At 38.3% G+C, this 20,985-nt stretch overlaps 1 protein-coding gene across 4 annotated transcripts; it reads left to right on the top strand.

Moving 5' to 3' along the window:
- The first annotated feature begins 516 nt into the window (after positions 1 to 516).
- Positions 517 to 20,218, top strand: N4BP1 (NEDD4 binding protein 1). Of its 4 annotated transcripts, XM_052796076.1 has the most exons (8): positions 517 to 1,127; positions 4,039 to 5,810; positions 13,362 to 13,492; positions 13,939 to 14,035; positions 15,773 to 15,880; positions 17,443 to 17,550; positions 17,725 to 17,786; positions 19,688 to 19,805. In XM_052796076.1, exons 1-7 carry the CDS (start codon positions 876 to 878, stop codon positions 17,744 to 17,746), a joined length of 2,490 nt encoding a protein of 829 aa, XP_052652036.1. In that variant the 5' UTR covers positions 517 to 875; the 3' UTR covers positions 17,747 to 17,786; positions 19,688 to 19,805. The 4 variants fall into 4 exon arrangements, with proteins under 4 accessions (XP_052652036.1, XP_052652034.1, XP_052652033.1 ...); XM_052796073.1 differs by lacking the exon at positions 17,725 to 17,786 and having other exon boundaries at positions 521 to 1,127; positions 19,688 to 20,218; XM_052796075.1 differs by lacking the exons at positions 517 to 1,127; positions 17,725 to 17,786 and adding an exon at positions 2,220 to 2,814 and having other exon boundaries at positions 19,688 to 20,218.
- Positions 20,219 to 20,985: the final 767 nt, after the last annotated feature.

The raw sequence follows: 20,985 nt of genomic DNA, 5'->3' as shown, positions 1-20,985 counted from the left end.
AACAAGTGGGAATCAAATAGTCTAGGGGGAACTTGGAAAATATTTACCCGGGTCTAGGATGGGAAGAGATGAAAGAAACTTAAGATATTTACTCCTTTGTACAACAGTTGGTCAGTATTGTCAACTCCAGATGTTCAAAAGCCTAGTGAAGTCCCAGAGCTACTTTTAAAGAACTAATCTTATCTTTCACGCCCCATTTTAAGGTTTTTTGGTTTTTTTTAAGTAAAAACGTGTCCTTTGTGTTTTCTGAGCTATCAGAGCTAACGATTTGGGGATGGAGGCCACACTTCTATTCCCTGCGACCACGAGGGATAAAACTTACATTTCTTTTTAAATGAAATCCCTGACGACGATACCACAACATGGCTGTACGCACAGCGTCTTAAAACCAAACTTCTGGGCTGTGAAATCGTGAAAGAGGAAGGTTTCTTTCCGGCCAGGCAAGGGGGAGGCTGCTCTGTGAGGACTGTGCCTGGCGCTAACGGTCGGGGGCGGGGCGCTGTGGGGAGCCGCCGGCCTCCTCTCAGGGCACCTAGGGAACGACTGCAGGCACCCGCCGGCCTGCAGTGGGAGCCGCGAGCCAGAGAAAAAAAACAGGAGGCGGGCGGCTCGGCCTCCGCACCGCTCCGGGCCCCGCCACAAGCTGCCCATCCCGCCGAAAGGCGGGACGAAGCCCGACCTAGGGAGGAGCGCTTCGGCCGCCCTTGCTAAAGATGGCGCCGCGGCTGTGGAGGGGCGCTCCCCGCCTCCTGGCGCGGGGCGCCGGCAGATGACGTCCTCGCGCCGTGCGAAGCGAGCCTGGGGATTCCCCGTGTTGTTGTCCTGGGGCCCGGCGGGATGGGAGGCCGGAGTGCGGGGCGGCGCGGCCGGCGCTGATGGCGGCTCGCTGGGCAGCCCGCGGCTCCGAGCCGGGGCCGGGGGTGGACGAGTTCACCGTCCCTGCGGAGAAGAGCCGCCTCCTGGAGGGGAGCCGGGGCCGCATCGAGGGCTTGTTCGAGGTGCGGCTGGCCGTGCTGGGGGCGCAGGGGGACTGGCGGCCCGCGATCCCGCCGCCGGGCCCGCCGCCCGCCGCCGCCAGGATCTGGGTGCAGCTGGCGGGCGGTGGGAAGGCCGTGCGCAGCGCCAAGGTACGGGGGGCCGGGGGCAGGGCGGGAAGCGCTGGGGCCGGGGTCACCCGGACGGAGCCTGGGGCTGTGTTTGCGTACGGCAAGGCCCCCCTCGCCCGGGGCACGGCGCGGGGCCGCTACGTGCGGGTAGGAGCAAGAAAGGGTGGGGGAAGAGTGCTTCACGAGGAAACAGAAACGGTCCTGCCTTGGCAAATAGGTGCGTTCCAGGTGCCAGGGTGTCTCCGGTGGTGTTGACATAAGCGTAGATAATAATGAGAAACGATTCAGCTGAGAAGTGCAAAGGTCGTCGGGATTGCAGAGGGCGTTACGGTCCCCACGTTGTGAGATACTACTGCCGTCTGCTGAGGGGTTGTAACACCTGTGAGAATGGGCCAAGTTCTGGTTTAAAGCGCGATTAAGATGTATCGCGCTCCTTTTCCTTCCCGAAGTCAGGAAATTCTTCGGGGTTGGTTGGGTGTTGCCATGTTTCACAGTTGCTTTACAGACTTAATTTATTCTGTGGCATTTAGTAGCTTATTAGCAAAGCTCTCACTAACAGCTTAACAGAGCTAATATTTCCTTAGTGTAAAAGTTGGCAGATCCAGACTGCTTTGCCAGTCTGTTTGATGGAGCAGATAGCTTTCTTTTTAACCAAACACTACACACGTTAAAAGAGAGGGCCCTCTAAGCTGTTTGTGTCTCTGACTGTGATACTAGTTGCTGTGAAGTATCTTCACAGAATTACTTTGTTAAAAACTCTTTTACAGCTAACCTGCGGGGGGCTCGGCAGGAATGATGAAATTCATATTACTTATAGTGGACCTGGCAACTATAGGTGTTTGAATCATGTGATGAGAATGGTAGTGTGAGCGCTAGCTAGGCTGAAGGTAGCTTTCAAAACGAAAATCTCAGTAAGTGAGCAATTGTGTCTGTTTGTTTGTTTGTTTAAATACACATATATATTAGCGGGGTTACTTAGCATATATATTGTGACTTAATTCACAGACTTGGCAGTCCACTTTCAAAAACTTGATTCCTTAACTGTGTAATGTATCAGAAGGAAAATACTATGAATGTTGAGGTTTTTTAATTATTTGACTCTGAAATTGATTTTAAGCCAATTTGCTTGCATACTTGGGCTCAGAGACTCCAGAAGCTGTTACAGGTATCGTAAACAGCTATTCATCTTCTCCAGGCAGCTGCAGTACAGCTTGCTTTTTTCCAGAAAATTAAAGCCTGAAACAAGCAGCACAAGATTTCCATTTTCTCATTGCTGCTTTTCCTAATAACATACAAAATGTTTCCTACTCCACATACTTTAAAGGGTATGGGAGACTCGTCCCTTACATGTACAGCAATTTTCAGACCATATCTGGAGGGATTATTGACTAGAAAGTACAAACAATTGCATGTCTCTGTTGTCTCCCTTTAAAAGGTTTGGTGATAGCAATTTGTGTTTTAATTCATCAGTCACATGGAATGTATTCATTCTTAAGTGCTGCTTAGTAAATGTGAAAAAAAAAAAAAAGTTCCCAGATTTTTAATATCCTTTTTTCTGATTATGTTACTGTCCTGTTGCTCTGCAAAAGCAGTCATATGATGACTAAGGCATGAAAAGTAATCCTGTGGATTTTGTTGCAGAAGCAGTTTGTGCTAATATGGTCTTGAAGCAGCCTGCCGTGATGCCTTTGGTGATGTAACTCAAGAGGTGATAGGAAGTGGTGTTATGTTATTCATTACCTTCTATTGGTTTTCAGTTCCATTTAAAAGAGAAGTTTAGCTTCCGAGAGTAAAGAGAGATAATAAAATTTGGTATACTTGGGAGTGTGCAAATACAACGACTGCAGTTTAGAAACTGGTTTCTCTACATTATAGAATTTTAAGCATGGAAAGAGACAATTTGGGGAAAAATAATGCCACCTGAAAGAAGAAATAGTATACTGTATTGACAGAGTTCTGAACTCTGACACATTTAAAACAAGGCAGTGTAGTGAATTTACCTATAGTAACTTCTAGGTGGCAGAAATAGCAATGGGATTTTTTTTTTTTTTTTATCTATTAAAAACCTGAACTTCTGGAACACAGAACTATCTGGAGCCTGGAGTTTTCTCAGTCATTTGTCAGTATCATCTGCTTTTTCAAAATAATGAGTTTCAAAGCCCTATGTGGAAAGCTGCTTGGTATTGAGCTTTTTGGGTGTGATTTTCTTTGGTGTTATATACCCATTGTAAGTAGGTGCTCTGGCAGTTGTAGTTTTAAAATACGAATGTTTTATTTGGTTAGTAAGGGAATCTATCAGAGTCCAGACAGTGGTTTTGTCATTTGTTTGGGTTTAGCATTATTTTTTTTCTAAAGGGTATCTTAATGGTTACTAGTTATGTTGTGCCATGCCACAGGATCGATGTCCTTGATTTTGGGTAGTAAGTATAGAATAAGTAACACATAATAACAACTTAAAAATATAGGATAGCTACTGCTGTGATGAGCCTTTGCAAATCATCTTTAGAAATTGTTTTTAGAAGTTCAGTTTTATGGACTAGGTAGAATTCTCTAGTGCAAGGCATTTGTTCATGAAGCATGTTCTCTTTGACCAAAGAATGGGGATGGGAAAATAAAACGCTTTTGACTTGTCTTTCAAACTGTTTGAGCTACAACTTGAAACGGATAGTAACAGAGTATTTAAGTAAATTTATTTATAAACAATAGGATATAAAAGAAAATTAGCCTTCTATGAGATCTATTTAAAAATAATTTCAGATATCTGTATTTTATCTCTATTATCCAGTTTACTGGCAGTATTTACTTTCTCACATTTGTTATGCTAAGTTGGCTTTATTTTCTAAAGTACTTGTCCATTACTGACCTAACCAAAACTAACTTTATACATTAGCTGTTCACAAATATTCACTCTGCTGTCTTTTTCTCCTTCTAGGAGTATATTAAGGGACTCTGTGAACCTGAACTAGAAGAAAAGGAGGGTTACCCAAAGGACATGCACTGCATCTTTGTTGGTGCACAGAGCCTGTTTCTCAACAGCCTTATTCAGGACACCTGTGCTGATATAACAGTGCTGGAAATAGGATTGCTCAGTATTAAGGGGGGTGCAGAAGCTGTTGTCATGGCTCAAAGTCATGTTCAGCAGCTTGTGAAGCTTTTTGAGAATAATGAAAGCTTATTAAGTGACAATGAATCAGAGATTAAAAAGCAATTCAGACAGTTTGTGGAAGCACATGCAGATAAATATACAATGGATTTACTGATTTTGCCTAGCTCACTAAAAAGAGAACTCCTAGCTCTCACACAAATGGAATGTTATGAAGTGGAGAGCAATATCATAGATCTTACAGGTTCTGAAAGCCCAACAGAGCTTTTACAGAACAAAGCCTCCAAAGTAATCGCTACAAACAGAGATGGAAGAGCAGGTGGTGAGGAAGCAAGAAACAATGCTGGGACACCTGTAACTGAGCTTACAAAGCAAATGGACACTGTGTTTTCTGATGCTCCTGAAACAAGTTTTATTCCTATAAATGTTGTGCCTCTGTTAGAGGCAGTGGTGTCTAAAGAAAGGCAATCATGTAAAAGAAGATCTTCTGATGATGAGGAAAGGCTCCCTAAAAAGCAATTCTCCTTGGAAAATGATCAGGAAGTGAAATCTCCTTCACACAGTAATCCCTCAGACAGCAATGTAGTTATTGATCTGCTTTCGGATAGCTGCAGTGAATCAGATGAACCCAGTTATTGCCTTAAAGAAGGTGATGATATCAATGAGGAAATGGAATATAAGATCCTTGTGAACTTTTTCAGAACAATGGGATATTCCCAAAATATTGTAGAAAAAGTTATTGGTATTCTAGGACAATCTGTGGAACCATTAACATTGCTAGAAGAAATCGAAAAGGAAAATTTAAAATTTCAAAAAGAACAGGAACAGTCATCTCAAAAGCCTAGAACTATCAATCCTCCTTTGGGAAATAATGCAAATAATTCACAAAAGCTAGAAGGCAAAGGCATTTCTAGCAATAAAAGTCCACTTAAATCCAGTCATACTTCAAAGGAGACAAAAAATAAGTATCACAAAATAAGAGATGCACCAAACGTGCAAGTTGATGAAGAAGATAAAATGCATATGTTGGTATGCAAACCTGCTTCTCCTTCCAGTAAAAATTCAGCTATGTGCTATAAACAAAGAGACATTTATTGCCCTGGTAGGAATCTCAGTTCAAGGTCAAGTGATATAGAAACTGATGGAGGTGTAACTTTCAGCACTGTACAAGCTGGAGCTCTAAAAGATGTTGATTTTGTAGCCAGAGGGAGCTCAGATATGGCGCGTATTTCACCTAAGACTAAAACTGCAGTTCAGCAAAAATCTGCAGGGCCCTCAACTGTACAGAATAGTCATCCTAGTTTTGAGGACCAATTAGGACACTGCAGCTCTTCTCAAGTGAGATCTCTCAACCAACGCCTTTCCCAAACCTCAAATTCTGAAAATCCTATCCCAGACCAGGTATTGTCTTCACAAATACATCCTTCAAATCCTGATAGAGAGACAGTGGGACCACACAGACGTCATCCTGATCCTTCAGTTACTGGAGTTCAAAGATTTTTGGAATCTCTGAAAAAGCCATACAGATTGGAATTGAAAAATGAACCTGGGAAACCATATTTAAAACATATCATTATTGATGGAAGCAATGTTGCAATTTCGTAAGTATTGTTCTTTTCAGCTATCTCTTTAATAAAGTTCAATGAACTTTCAAATGAAATGGGGACTAAGAGGTTGCTGTGGCATATGTAAAGTTTTTGGTAGCTAGGTTTTTGGTGACCAACAGTCCATGTACACAGCAAGGTTTTTCAGCTACTGGTAATGGCTACATTGGTAAGTTATGGTAAGGCTTGACAATGAAAAAATTACATGAGATTGACAGTAGCCATTTTAATTTCCAATGCATAGCAATTTTGATAGTTTTTATTCTCTGTTTAGTGACAGCATTCATTTTTATGACTGACTTGTTTGGAGTTACTATTCTTTGTTGAGATACTGTGCATAGAAGGAAATTCAGAAGTTTTTAGCAGGTGCACTGTATGACACTTAATTCAGTACACAAATCCAGCTAGAACAGCGTGGTTGTGGGGTGTTCTATCATGAAACAATTTTTGTAGAATTTACTTCTGGTTTAAAAAAATTACATAGTCTAAAGTTGAACAAATGCAATAACTGGTTAAAATAGAATAAGGAAAATCCTTGATTTTGACTTAAAAATTGGTTGGTAAATACTCTGGAAAAAACTTTCTGTAAAGCCTTTTAAGGCTTAGCTTTCCTGCTCTGGTAGAAATTTGTGAATTTGTAAAAATGGGTAGCTCAGGTTTATGAAGCCCAAATACTAAAACTATCTGAAAAAAACTTGAATACAATAGGCAATGAAAGCTAAAACTAGATATATGTTAGAGGTAGATGAGATCCTTTTTGATAACGATGTTTCAAAATGAAAAGTGAATTAATTCTACAGCATTTCTTACAAGGCAATGGTCAAATTTGAAGACTCATTTGTGCCATTTCAGAGCAACCTACTTTGAATTATCAGTGCTCGACCTCAATGTAACACTTCAGTCAGAAGTAATTTCAGTGAGCCCTGCTCTGTTGGAAGCAATTTTATGCATGAAACTTAATTTGCTTTGCACGCATCTAACAAAGAAGTTGAGTTACCATCAGCTTAAGAGTAAAGTGTTTTGGTTTTTTACTTTTGCTCTTAGTGTCTTGTAATTTTGAAGTGGAGGTTCTTATAGAGTAGTAATGTATTTGTCCTTTAACAACATTACACATTAGTGCTTGGGTCCTGTTAATTTTTGCAAATGTAGGCACACAACAAAAATATTCCATCCCCCTCCATAAAACTTGCAGAATAGAGAACCATGTGTATGTGTGCACACACCTTGTCTCCTATTCCTCCTGATACCTGAAAGAATGTATGCGAACGATAGTAGACAATTATAGGGCTGTTGGATAATTTTAATAGATTGGCTGACAAGGCACCATGCAAACAAACCCTATGAAATGGGCACAGTTAATACTGAAAAGATTAAGAAATCCCTTTTATTGACTATGATGCAGGGACTTTCCATTATTGTAAATAACTTCAAATTCCTTTTTTTTTTTTCCCCCCATGTTTCTATTGTAGACAACTTTGGAGGGCATTGTCAATTATAATTTTCTTTTTAAAGTTTGTTATAACTAACTGGAATAGCAAAAAACAGTTAGAACCTATATCTCTAAAATTTTATGTTTCACTTGATTCATTTTAACATTTGTCTCATCAAAACTCCTTGAATTGATTGCTGTTCTCTAGTCAGGAGGAGACTTGGATTTGTTCTTTTTATACGAAGTAATTTTGAAAAGTAAGCATGTCAAGGTTTTGTCATTGTTTGCTGTGGGGCTTTTTTGTAGTTTTGGAATATGAAAGTGAGCAATGACAAATGCAATATTTCTTCTTCTTAGTGAGGAAGTGGTAGTTTTTAAGAACAAACTGACTGACTATTCTGTTCCACTCGACAATGTAACAATAAGTAAGAGTAAACTTACTATGAGAACTTGCTGTTAAAGATTTTTTTGGTGCATTCAGAGTTCCTCTGCTGAACATGCATAAACCCTTCCAAGTACAGAAATCAGTTTTCATTCTGAAACCATGCTGCCAGAACCAAAATGGAGTACTTTAAGCAAAACAATAGTAATTCTGAGAAAGGTTCTCTGTATCCCCAGACAAAGTGGGAAAAGATTAGCCTATTTAAGTGTTTTTTAAACAGTTAAACTATTCTGAAATATGGATTTTAACCTTGGAGACTGGAAGTCCTGAAGGGCCTCATATCAGCTATATTATCTTGTATTTAGTTGTCACTAATTCTTGCATAGGATGTTTTCTAAGAATAGGCCAGACTACTACCAGTGATCCCATGAATTCTGTAGGATGCTCTTAGGCTGAGAAAAACGCATCTGACTGGTTAAGATACATGTATCATGTGTCATCTACTTCCAGCTATTAGATGAAGGAGGCTTCCCAAAGAATGGGCTTAAATGCTGTTTAGGGGAAGAAAATAAACTTCCAGGAAAAAAAATTATTATGTTATGTACCTTAAGAAAATAATGTCAAAGTCTGTCCTAAAATGAATTTAATGTTTCAGACAGTTGACAGCTGGTACAGTTTCCCAGAAGTAACCATGTAAACACAGGTCTGCATGTGCATGTACACACAGTTGTGTTGATGGGGAAAAAAAATGGATGTATGCTTCTAGTTTCACAGAGATGCCCTTAGATATTATTCTTTTGTGGTTATGAAAGACCTACTTTAGCTCCTAAACATCTTAATAAAATTCATGGAATAGCAAAACTTCCTCAATTGTTAGGGATAGTAAATATTTCTCACTCCCTTTTCTCTGTAATACGTATGAATTTTGCTTGAGAACAGAAATAATAAATTCTGTTGTTATTTTTGTGAAGTGCTTGTGTCACTGTTAATATTATTTCAGCAAATTGGGGAATCAATCTTAACTTCTTCCCTTTATGTACAGTCCTAGCCTGATGATTTCTATTTTGATACCTTGCTATTTGCTGATAACTTCAGCGTTCAACTCCGGGGGGTCCCTAACATAAGAAGGAACATGGACCTGTTGGAGCGAGTCCAGAGGAGAGCCACAAAGGTGATCAGAGGGCTGGAGCACCTCTCCTATGAAGACAGGCTGAGAGAGTTGAGGTTGTTCAGCCTGGAGAAGAGAAGGCTCTGGGGAGACCTTACAGCAGCCTTCCAGTACCTAAAGGGGACCTACAGGAAAGCCAGAGGGGGACTGTTTACAAGGGCATGTAGCGATAGGACAAGGGGTAACGGCTTTAAACTGAGAGAGGGTAGATTTAGATGAGATGTAAGGAAGAAGTGCTTGACTGTGAGGGTGGTGAGGCACTGGAACAGGTTGCCCAGAGAGGCTGTGGATGCCCCATCCCTGGAAGTGTTCAAGGCCAGGTTGGATGGGGCTTTGAGCAACCTGCTCTAGTGGAAGGTGTCCTTGCCTATGGCGGGGAGGTTGGAACTAGATGATCTTTAAGGTCCCTTCCAACCCAAACCATTCTATGATTCTATGAACTTACATAAACTACCAGATGATACCTTGAAATTCCTAGATGTGTAGTTCATTCAGAAATATTTCTGCTGATGTTTTAAACTTAATTCACATAAAAATATATCTCACTTTGCCTGGGTTTTTTCGGCAGGCCTCTTATGTATTTGCACATGTTACTGCTAGATCATTATTTTTCCCCATTCAGAACAAAACATACATTTTTAAAGATGATTAGCTTCAAATGCAGTTTAAGGACCAAGGACCTAGTAATACAGAATTGTTTGCAGTTAGTCCAGAAAGTCTCTATAGCACAGATGAGGCATCAAAAGTAGATCTAAGTAATTTCTTCTGTTTATGAGAAGGAATGTTGGAAGATTTCTTAATGTGTAATCTTTCCTACCAAGTGATCATTAGCTGAAGGTGGTCATCATCATCCTTTTAAATTGATTTCCCCAGGTTAAAGAGCCCAGAGCTAGTCCCATATGACTGGCAACAGTAAAACTTCTCAGGTCAATCACTGGAGAATTAATTGAATTAATAGATTAACGTTTTCTGTCATTTTATAGTCTTGTTAACTTTAAAGGAGAAGCCTGACATGATCCAGAAACTATTGACACTGCTTTAATTCAAGTACGGTGTTTTGTTACAGTAAATACTTTTCTAAAGCAAGCATTTCCTTGTAGTTCAGACTCTGTTATTTAGAAAATAGTGATGTAAAAGTGCAAGTCACAACTGAGTCATAAGCTACCTTGAACTTCTAAAAATGATTTCCCAAATGTGTATTAGTGGAAGAGAAATGCAAATTGTTGGGGTCATGTAGAAAATAACAAATGCACCACATCCTCTTTGTCTATTTTTTTTTTTAATATGAAGAGATTTTTTTTTCGTCTGCATATTTCATCCATGGGGTTTTGTGTCTTTTTTTAAGAACAACCAAATACATCTGAAACCAATGAATTAAAAGATGGTGAATAAACATCTGCTTATCTCTGATGGCTGCGAGACTACTGTAGGCAGTGGCCTCCTAACATTTTTTGTTTGAATACCCCTACCAGTAAAAAAAATCTTTGAGCATGCACCCCCAATATATGTATCTTTATCAACTATACAGGTGCATTACTGAAGTTCTAATATTTCCTTCATGGACCCCAATGAGGTGACCATGGAGGTATTTAAATGTCCTACTAAATAATCATGGGGGTTGGGGTTAATGTAGGTATTATGCAGCTTCCTTCTGGCTAAATAAAAGCCTCTTTGTTTTCTTAGATCTTAGAAAGTGAAGAATTGTTTTCAATTTTGCTTTGAATTGTTTTCAGTTTTACTTCTTAGTACCTTGAGGTTATGGACAACTGCTTCCATACCTATATTGGTTTGGGGGTTTTTTTGACCTCTAAATGCCATGTGTTTTGGAGGTGGGGGGAGGGGTGTGGATATTAATGCATTGTCCACATACTTTGGCTAAGGCTGAATGGGCTTCTGAATCACTACTTGCCTTGTGTCTTAAGTCTGGAAGACTGCAAGAAGCTGAAGAATTTTTCCTCTTGACATGTGCAGCCTAGTAAAAATGGCACATTGATATATTAATGCTAGCTGTACTTTCAGTGTGCTTGTTGAATGATAGAAAGCCCAGAGTTTAGCTGCTAACAAGTATTCTTAAAAATTGCCTCCTCTTGTGTGCTGCAAACAGGCCTCTCAGGGCAGACTGAAATATCCAGATAGTTGTCAGGTAATTTTAAATTAAATTTTATTAAAATGTGGAAGAAACTCAGAATGAAAGAACAATTGGATGGAATTATATCTTGCTAGAATTGTTTGTAAAAATGATATGTACTTTCCTTAATTTAGTTAAAAAACCAAAGGGAAAATGTTACATGTCCCAGAAAGCAAACTGCTGTTTGCTGCTTTGTGCTGCTTATGATCATCTCTCGTTTAACCTAAGAAATACCTTTGTAGGGTCTTCATAGTGTTTTAAAGAACTGGGACAGCCAAAACCAGTATTTACAACGGCAGTTGGGGAACAGATACAGTCTTTGAGATGGATGTCTTGAGAAGACCACCTTGCTATGATAATTTGCTGTCCTTCAGATGTTTACCTAGCTCAAATAAAGCATTTCATATTTCTGTTTGTCTAGCAGTGACATATTCATTCATATTATAGCTCACCTTAATTCTACATGTTATTTGATGAAGTTAAATATATTCCTTCTATTTGCATGCTGGGGTTTTTTTTTTAAGTTGCTACAGTGCAGAAGTCTGTGATCATACTGGACAAATCAAGAGCTGCTGTTCTAGTCTTCAAAAGATTTAAAAACCAGAGTATGCTGTGTAGTTCAGCAGGTTTAAAGGTCCAAAACTGGAGAATGGACAAGTAGAGAAGGCACAATTTTCAACATTAACATTGAGACCTCTGCATCTCTTGAAGTCCAATTGAGAGCCATTAATACAGTGAAAGTATTTAACAGAGTTTTCTAGTTTATTGAATAGGATACCTAACTTAAAGTGGAGGAATGATGACTGCATTTTAAGTTTATGACCTAGAAGGTTTATGAGGGGTAACTCTTCTGTGACAATTGCATTCCTTTATTTGACTGCTCTTGACGTCAAGAACACTTAATTTTATTGGGGCAAGTGTGGCATAGGATTTTTTTTTTTCTCCAGAAACTCTCTTAATAAGTCAGATTTTTTGCCTTTTATAGTTCAGATCTAGCTTACTCATTTTCCTGCCCTTCTACATAAAACATTCCTCTCCAAATTCAGAGAACCCTAATAGATTTATATTTTGATACATTTATTTTAAAATTAGTTTACAAAATTGGAAAGGGATACATGAATGTTAGTAAAGGCTGAGTTTCACTGTAAAATAATTCCATGGAGATGTTTTAAAGAACTCTCTGTTCAGAAGATTTCCTGGTAGGTTAAACTAGAGGTTTAAAGATACAATTCCATTCAAAACTAATAAGGCTTACTATTAGGCTTATAATATACAGTTGCACATTAACTAGGAGACTGGTTTAAAATATGAGTACCACTTGGTCACTTAACTGTTATGAGAAGCACTTTGTAGTGACTTAACATCTAACTTAAAACATAGAATATGCACTACTTTGTAAGAAATGCTTTGCCTGTTCGTGCCATCAGTTCTGATTCAGTGTGTCTTTTCTAACTAAGTCTATCTTTGTTTTGTCTAAGCGTAGCCTCTAATCTATGAAAATGTGAAGGGAAAAGTTTCTGAATGAAAACTGGATTTAGCCTTACGTAAAGTGCTAATAGGTGTTTTGTAGGAATTTATTCTAGAGGTATTTTTGAGGTCTTCTGTGTTTATTTTAAGATTCTTCTTCCAATATTCTCCTGAAGCTCAGTTCCCAGAATCTGGGTAGACAGTTAATTGCTAAAGGAGGACGTCCTGCCATGTGTTAAATGGGCATATAGGATCTTTGGGATAATTCAGACTGGGAGGGACCTCACAAGGTCATCAACTCCAATCTCTGTATCACTCATATTAGGCAGTTGCTGATTTTTCTGGAAAGTCACTTAACTATGTTGCAAAAACAGGTAATAAACATTTTATATTTTTAAGGGGGGTGGGGGGAGGGATTACCACTAAAATACAGTGTTTTAAAAACCTTTCTTCAAAGAAATTTCATTATTTTGGTTGAATACAGTAGCTCAGATTGTTGAAATGAAGGGACAGGAGGCCCTAATATCTTAATTATCAGAGAACTTCTCAGATGTAATCGTTGGGAACCAGTTGAACCAAAGGTGTTCTGTTTTGTAGTGGGACTGTATTTGGAACTACCACAATATTGGATTATGGTCATTTTAATCTATAATCAGTTGATTTTGAAAGCCATGACTATTGGCCTCTTTTTAAAGCTAAACCACTTCTGATTACCCAAATATTGTTGAGCCCATAAAATTGAAAGGAGACTGAGGAATAAATTTGCAAAGTGATATTTCTATTCTCTTCTTTTGCTGAAGATCTCTTTCCATTTATAAGATTCCTCATCTGTAACATCAATCTGCCTTTTACTTTGGTGTGGCTTTATGTGTAATTTCCAGCTTCACTTTGCAAGGTTTTGTTCCGTTTTCTTTGTATTCTTAGTCCTAAAACTCTAGTGAATTTAATTTCCCTTCTCTTTCTCTTACCTCCAGTCATGGTCTAAGGAAGTTCTTCTCCTGTCGAGGAATCGCAATAGCTGTTGACTACTTTTGGAAACGTGGCCACAGAAATATTACTGTGTTCGTTCCACAGTGGAGAACAAGACGTGATCCTTACATTACAGGTGAGGGAAATAGTTTCTCAATGTCTTCTTTATCAAACTACTTTGTAACTATTTCTTTGGATGCTTCTGTGAAGAATGAATGGAGAAAGAATACTTGATAAAATATTAAGCACGAGCAGTCTGGCTGCTCAGCATGAGTAATTGGGTTTCCATATACAGCGTGAGACACTCCAAAATGCTGTTTAGGCTCACTGATGTGCCATAAATGGAGGCTTCTTTGTTTGTTTGGGGTTTTGTTTGCTTTTTAATTTCTAGTTTCAACCTCTTCCTCCCCATTTTTATTATATTGGCAATTCTTCAGCTATCAATATGTCATTTCTGTAGATTAATAGGTACAAAAACAGCCCATCTTCTCTGCTAATTATATCTCAGACTAATTGTCAAATCTATAAATAGCCTAGAAGAAAGCTTTTGTTTTTAAGAACAGTTGTTTCATGTTTTAACAGAGCAGGATTTCTTAACACAGCTGCAGGATGTTGGAATATTGTCTTTAACCCCTGCAAGGATGGTTTTAGGAGCAAGAATTGCTGCTCATGACGACAGGTACGGAATATACATAGTTTTTCAAGTCTTTTTAAACATCTGGCTGATGGTTGTACGAGCTTAAAACTTCATGAACAGTTGTATTAGCTAGTTCTTCAACCTGTCTAGACAGCAAGCTGTGCATTCAACTTAAGACTGAGCTTTACATCTGTTACGTTATGTTACTGTCCTAAGAAACATTTCTATATGTAATTCTCTAATAATATTGTAGGTACTGTTTTCAGAAATTCATGGAAAATGGCAAAAAAAAAAAATCCATTTCAAATGCATTGAGGAAGAAATTAGTCTTCTAGTAATGTTTTTATGCTTTCCTGATCATCAGTCTATCCCTGAATTGTCTTTTATGTTTGGGGAGCACTAGCATAAATCAGCTACTGATCAGGTACTACTTTGCTCTGGTTTTTTTCTTGATGCCATTGTGGGTATGCCACAATGTGATTTGTAACAATGTGTAGTCTAGTAAATTTCCAAGTTGATTTGAGCACCAAAGTTCAGCTTCAAAATGTAGGGATCATCTTTCAGTAAACGAGACAACAGTAAGCTTTAGGGTTTTTTGTTGGGTGTTGGTGGGGTTTCCTAGTGCTTAACTTTGCTATTGCCAGATTTTCCCAGTCTTGAGACATAGTTAAAAGTGCGTGCTGCTTAAGTGTTTTTCCACAACCAGCTTTCCTAAATTGGCATGGATGAGCAGTTTGCAGCTTTGAAATTGTGTTTTGCAGCTAGCTACAGTTCACTGGATTTCGGTTTCTTCCTTCCTACTAATAATCATTCTTACTTTATTTTTCTGACTACAAAACTGTCAAGTTTTTGCATCATGGACATGCCTATTTTTGTTAGATTGCACAGTCGTATACCTGATTGCAAACCTTGATATGCAAAAGATATATGAAGTAGAGTGCACTTAATTTATCTTCCTTGTTAAAGTATAGCAACTCTGATCTCTTAACTAATAATGTTGTAGCAAAAAAAATGTACAAGGCAGCCAAGTTGGAGTTGTTTACACACTAACGTTTTATATACACCCAGCATTTCATATAAAATACTATGTAGGTACAGTATTTGCAGTTGAGATTACTGTGGAAATGAGTGTTGTGCTAACATATTTGCACTTTCGTCAAAGTGTGTACTTTGAAAGGACACCATCTGTTATCTCTGCTAAAATAGTTTCAAATGGCAAAAAGCTTGTTTTCAGACAGGTAAAAAAAAAAGTGGGATTTTCTTAATAAATCAGTAGTTACCTCTTGTCACAATTTGTTTAACAACAAAATGGTAGCAGCACTCTTTGTTAACAAGTGTTGACAGAGCAAACAAGTAACATGCATAACACTTATCTTGCAGAACACAGACATTAATGCTAAGCAAAAACAGTATATGGAAATAAGTTTGTGTTGGAATGTGTAATAAATGCTGTATTCTTTGGTAAAGCAAACCATTTACCTCTACAAATATTTAGAATCTGATAATCACATGGATTGGGGGGGGGGGTCTTGTGGGGTTTTTTTAATGGGAAAAAAAGCCTCCCATGAAGACTCTGCTCCACTATATAAACGCATGCTACCTAAAACATTCTATAAAGTTATATGGTGGGTCAAAACAGAGTAATTTCCTGGTAATCAAAGTGCTTGTTTTCATGCAAATAGATTACACTTGGATGGTGAAATGTTTATTTTTTTTAGATCTTTGGACAGTTTTCATCAAAGCAGGCTATCTTAACGGTCTTTGAAATTAATCTTACAGGTTTTTATTACACCTTGCTGATAAAACTGGAGGTGTTATTGTGACTAATGATAACTTCAGAGAATTTGTGACAGAATCACTTGCCTGGAGAGAAATTATTCAAAAAAGGTAATTACTCAATTTCTATGAAAGCTTAAAAGGATGTCTGTCCTTATAGTGTAGGCACTCTACCTTCATGTGGGATTTTTTATTTTTAATCTGTTATGCAATTCTGGTAGAGCCCAACAAAGTACTGTCTGTGTTTCACCGCTTTGATTCATGGCCTTATAATCACATGTTGAGTAGTCTAATGTCCCTATTATTCATGTATTCTCTAACGTAGGTCTGTTAATTGCTCGCATAAATACGAACTTGGTGTAGCAGCCAAGCGATGTCACTTCTGAAGCTCGGTGTTAGATCCTGTTAGGGTATACACTTTGCAGTCCATTCTCACAGGCTTTCTTGTTTTACATTTCATTTCTTCAAGGAGACGTGATAGCTGATACAGACTTACAGTGTCACTTCTAAGGTTTCAGAATCAATCACTGTTTACAGTAGTACAACAAATCAGCATAGCTAAACAAAATAGTGAACACTTGCAAGACATCCCTGTAGCCATTTCCCTGCAATTGTTGAGTGTCCTTTGGGTTTAGATGAGTTCACTTAGCTGTCAAATATCCCTGCTTCAGCTTGTGGATTCTCTGTGAATTACAGTTTTGCCCATGCAACTGGTTTCTCTTTTTTTGTTAATTCGTTTTTTTGTTTTGTTTTGTTCCCCCCCCCCCCCCCCAGTTAAATCAGGTCATTTCACTGTTAAGGTATGGTCTTCTGTTGGCCAAATTTCCCACTAATCCCTCAGAGTCTCCCTGACACCATCTGAGGGTACATCTAGTGCAGTGACTGGGATCTGTATAGGTCTGATGAAATAAATAATTGAAAACTGTCCTGGGTTCTCAGAATATAGCTGGGAGAACATGGAGTTGATGTTGGCTAATCATGTAGGTATTTATGCTATTTCTTGAATGAATTCTACCCAAGTCAGGTTCTGTTCTCCTACGAAACTTTAGCAAGAATACTTAGCATGTCATTCTGAGTCTGTGGTTTTTTAAGAGCTTGTGTTAACATCTGCTATTGGTTTTACTTCTGGGGAAATTCCACTATACCAAATTCTCTCCTTGCAGACAAATTTTAGTTGAACTGGTTTCCTTCAATGCAGATTTCCCCCTGTCCCAAAATGATTCCAGAAAAAAAGCTTTTTTGTGTCTTAACTGTAAACAGCTAATGCTATGTTTGCTAGTTGTGTGGCTTTTTGGTAACATATGCATTTTAGCTACGTGGTTGAAGATCCTTACAAGGAAGGGGAGTTTGAACAACCAGAAAACCCTCTCTAATCACCTAGAAAATTCCACTCTGGTCTGCAAAAATTTAAAATTTGCAGTCATTCAGCACTTGGTGTCCAAAAAAAAAAAGTTCAGTGCAGTGTAATGGGAACAGTTCACATAAGCTCCCATTTAATTATTTTGACAGTGAATGCTGGTTGTATCTAAAATGGGTTACTAGTTAAACTTCAGTGTCTCCTGATGTGGTGTGAAGTGTCTGCTCTAAGGCAACTTGTCCTGTGCGACACAGGTGAAGGGCAGTGAGGGTGTAATACATTGTTAGTAAATAATATTGAAAGAAGTCTCTTGCAGGTTGCTCCAGTACACTTTTGCTGGTGACATATTTATGGTTCCTGATGATCCTTTGGGAAGAAATGGACCTAGATTAGATGACTTCCTTCGAAGTGAAGGCTGTTCTAGGTATAAGCACTGTTTTCACTGTTGTTTGAGACAGTTACGATTTCACATTTGAAATAAACTGTTTTCCTGGTTCACTTGAACACCTCTTTAGATCTATAAAGGTACAGTAAAATTAAGCAAGAACAGTGTAGGATGTAGTAGCTTAACAAAAACATGTTTTTCCTGTTACTTCAGTCTGTTCAGAAACTGCTGGTGACATTTGCATCTAATCAAGATCTCTCTCAGAACTAAGATAAGTAAGACAATAACTTCCTCTGAGATTTGATTGTGGTAGCTTTCATACAAAGGTGGTCCAAACTGTGTTAAGATCACACAAAGCTGTCAGTGGTTTGGGTATGTGGTAGCCTGGTATCCTGTTAATTACAGTGATGTTATTTAAAACACCTTGGTTGATTACTTATAGTGGGAGTATAGGTGCTACAAAAGAAACACTCTACGCTCATATTCTTTGTCATGGGAGAGGCATTTCACTTCACACTTGATGGTACTGTACTGTTAATAAAATGATTTTTGAGAGGCATTGTTATTAAATGCATTTGTATTTGATTCATAATTTTAAATATTAACATATATTGTTCCTTTAAGATCATTGTACTTTTTAAATGTGCATATATGCAAAATATGAATTTGCTTTGCATTAACTTCCAAGACTTGAGAATACGTTTGCTCTTTTGCACAACAAAATAAGCTGCTCTTTGCTCTTCTTTCACCAGCTTAAGAATTATGAATGCTAATTATTATGAGGGGTATTGAGAGAGCTTTTAGAAACAAGTGAGGTAATTAAAAATCCGCAATACAAAAGGCAAGCATGCTTAAGGATTAATATAAAGAATAAGCAGGAATTTTGGCTATTGGAAAAACTTGAGGCAAGTGAGACATGTATATAACAGTAGGTCACAGGCTTATTTGAAAATAAGCATGTAATGTTGACATGAAAAAAGCAAGTGCAGTTCTAGAACTCCAGCGGGAAACGCTAAGAAAGTATTCAAGTTCTAATATAAAACCCTTACAAGATGTCATTTGGAACAGTGTGTTTTAGCTGCCTGTGTCCGAGAAAAATGAAGTGAAAACAGATTGTGTTCTGAGAGGTGACTGTGATGATTGTAGAAATGGAAAGAGACTTGAGAAGACTCTAGAAGAGCTTGGTTTCCTCTCTGTAAACTTGGAACTGGAACTAGGGTTTGGTTTCTGGGGGTGTGTGGTGGGGTTTTTTAAGATAGAGAAAAGGTGCCAGTGTAAAGAGTTAATTTTGTTCCTTCCCTGAGACTTTTCTACTTGAGTTAAAATGATGCAGGAAGCATAAATGGCATCAGGAATAAGATCAGAAACTAGAAGGATCTCAAGCAATTAGAGAGCCTTTCCATGTTGAGTAATGGGAGTTGTTGTAACCCAAATGCTTTTAAAATAGAGCTCTGTAATTTAGATACTGTTTCCCTTGGTGGTAAGAAACTAGACTGTAACATGAGTTCCAGTTCACATTTCTGTGTTATCTGGTGGCATCTGAAGCAGTCTTGGCCCTAAATTTTGTAGTGCTAGCAGTTAAGAGTAGCAGCAACTTTTCAAAGCCTGAAATAAATCTCAATAATTAAGGAAGAATATTCAGATCCTGAAATTGCTGAAAAACTTCATTCCCTCATTAAGGATATCACATGAGGGAAACAAGGCCTTGATGTAAATGTGAGCACAGCTCACAGTCATGAGCAAAAGTAGATGAGGAATAGTCTTGTGGAGCATGTGGAGGCCCCTTTGGTCTGTCAGTATTTTCACATGTTCTGGATTAGTGTACATGTGTTCAATGTATCTTTTTGTCCATGTAGCTCAATAATACTGATGTTGATACTTCCATAAAAATAAGCTTTGAGTCTTGCTGTATTCTGTCAAGTAAAGTACTCGCAGTGTATTGGAACTAGTCCTAGATAATGTTAGTTAATGTTAGTCATGCCAGGTTCAAATTGAAAACTGTTACACCCACTGTTTTGTTTCACTTTGAAAAAATGCTTATCATTTGATACCAATCAGTAACTAGCTGAGCAGCAGTGTATAGGAGTTACATGCATTTTTCTTTTCTGTGTTTGTACAGAGACAGCTAGCATCTCCTTTACCTTAATTTAATCAAAATTTTTATTTTGTTCCATAGAGATTTTTGGTCAGCACAAAAGGCTTTACAGAGCAGTGGACAATATTCTTCTGAGACACCTTTCTTCGTACCAGTCCCCAAACCAACCAGTAGCAGTCGACAGCCTAAAAACAGAGTACATGGTGATCATTCATCAACATGGCTTCCACTGGAAACAAACATACAGGCTTGTCTGGCAATTCCACCACAGAGATCTGCCTCAGAAACAGTACAGCTCAGAGAAGCCCTGATAAAAATTTTTCCTGATTATGAGCAAAGACAGAAGATTGATCAAATACTAGCTGATCATCCATTCATGAGAGATCTTAATGCACTGTCTGCCATGGTGCTTGACTGAATATTATACAGGGGTTTTATCTCACAACTGATCTTGACTAACTTTGAATACCAATGTGAAGAAAAATGCTCTGTCATGTTACTTTGTGAATATTCAGAACCTAATTTTATTTGTATAAACAAAGGTATTTTTTGTGTATGTTCTGTTGCTAATAGATGCCAGTTTTTGGTAAATTAAAAACTGCTGCTACTACAGATTTGTAGTTATATTTTCTATGAAAAAAAACCCTTCTGCTTCACTTGAATTGCTTATTAAAGCAGTATCAGTTCTGAAGAACTGTTATCACTTTAAATAGTGTTAGCACTTTTTAAAAACCCCTTTCCTCAAAAGGGAAAAATCATGTCAGAGTCTTAAAAGCGACTCTTACAGCTTCAGATATATTTTCCAGATGCACGCATAACATACTATAACATAAGCCATGCACCTGTCAGATATCATTGTTGGTGTTTGTATCTAGAGTATAGATATTCTTAGAAAACCTATCTCTACTAGCACCTCCTTCACTTGTGAACTTTGAAATATTTCTCCATGGAAATAAAACAGACCTTTTTAATATTGTCAGATACAAAGAATTCTAAGTAGTTTATATGTGAACCTGCTTTCCATAAGCCTGCATCATGGATTTTGGAAATAGGCTATACTCCTAAAGGTCCATGGACAGCAGTTGGAAGGTCACTGTATGGGGAGCAGTGGATGTTCGGTGTATTGTTGAAGTACTGTCACAAGGTGGCGTTATGCATCTGTTGGTTTGTATTGATCAACAGGAAGGCTTCTGACATTCTGAAGTGCTCGTTCTTACATAAAAAAAAGATTAAATGCAAGGCAGATAATAGTAAGAGTGTTATGGATAAAATTGTATATTAGATGAATAACTTAGGGATGCTAAGCAGCCTTCTAATATTATGGGCAGCTAATAAGCTTTGTGTATATGGGTAAAATCTTAGTGCCCATGGAATGAAAA

This window comes from Harpia harpyja, chromosome 9, assembly GCF_026419915.1.
Source record: "Harpia harpyja isolate bHarHar1 chromosome 9, bHarHar1 primary haplotype, whole genome shotgun sequence".
In the NCBI taxonomy this organism is placed as follows: Eukaryota; Metazoa; Chordata; class Aves; order Accipitriformes; family Accipitridae; genus Harpia; species Harpia harpyja.
Note: the sequence above shows the minus strand (reverse complement) of the source record. Positions and strands in the feature narration are given on the sequence as shown.

Bases quoted from the DNA above. Each gene is read 5' to 3' on its own strand.
- N4BP1 (XM_052796073.1), top strand. From the start codon at position 876: ATGGCGGCTCGCTGGGCAGCCCGCGGCTCCGAGCCGGGGCCGGGGGTG. The intron at 1,128-4,038 runs GTACGGGGGGCC...TTCTCCTTCTAG, and splicing joins AGGCCGTGCGCAGCGCCAAG to GAGTATATTAAGGGACTCTG. The intron at 5,811-13,361 runs GTAAGTATTGTT...TCTTACCTCCAG, and splicing joins GGAAGCAATGTTGCAATTTC to TCATGGTCTAAGGAAGTTCT.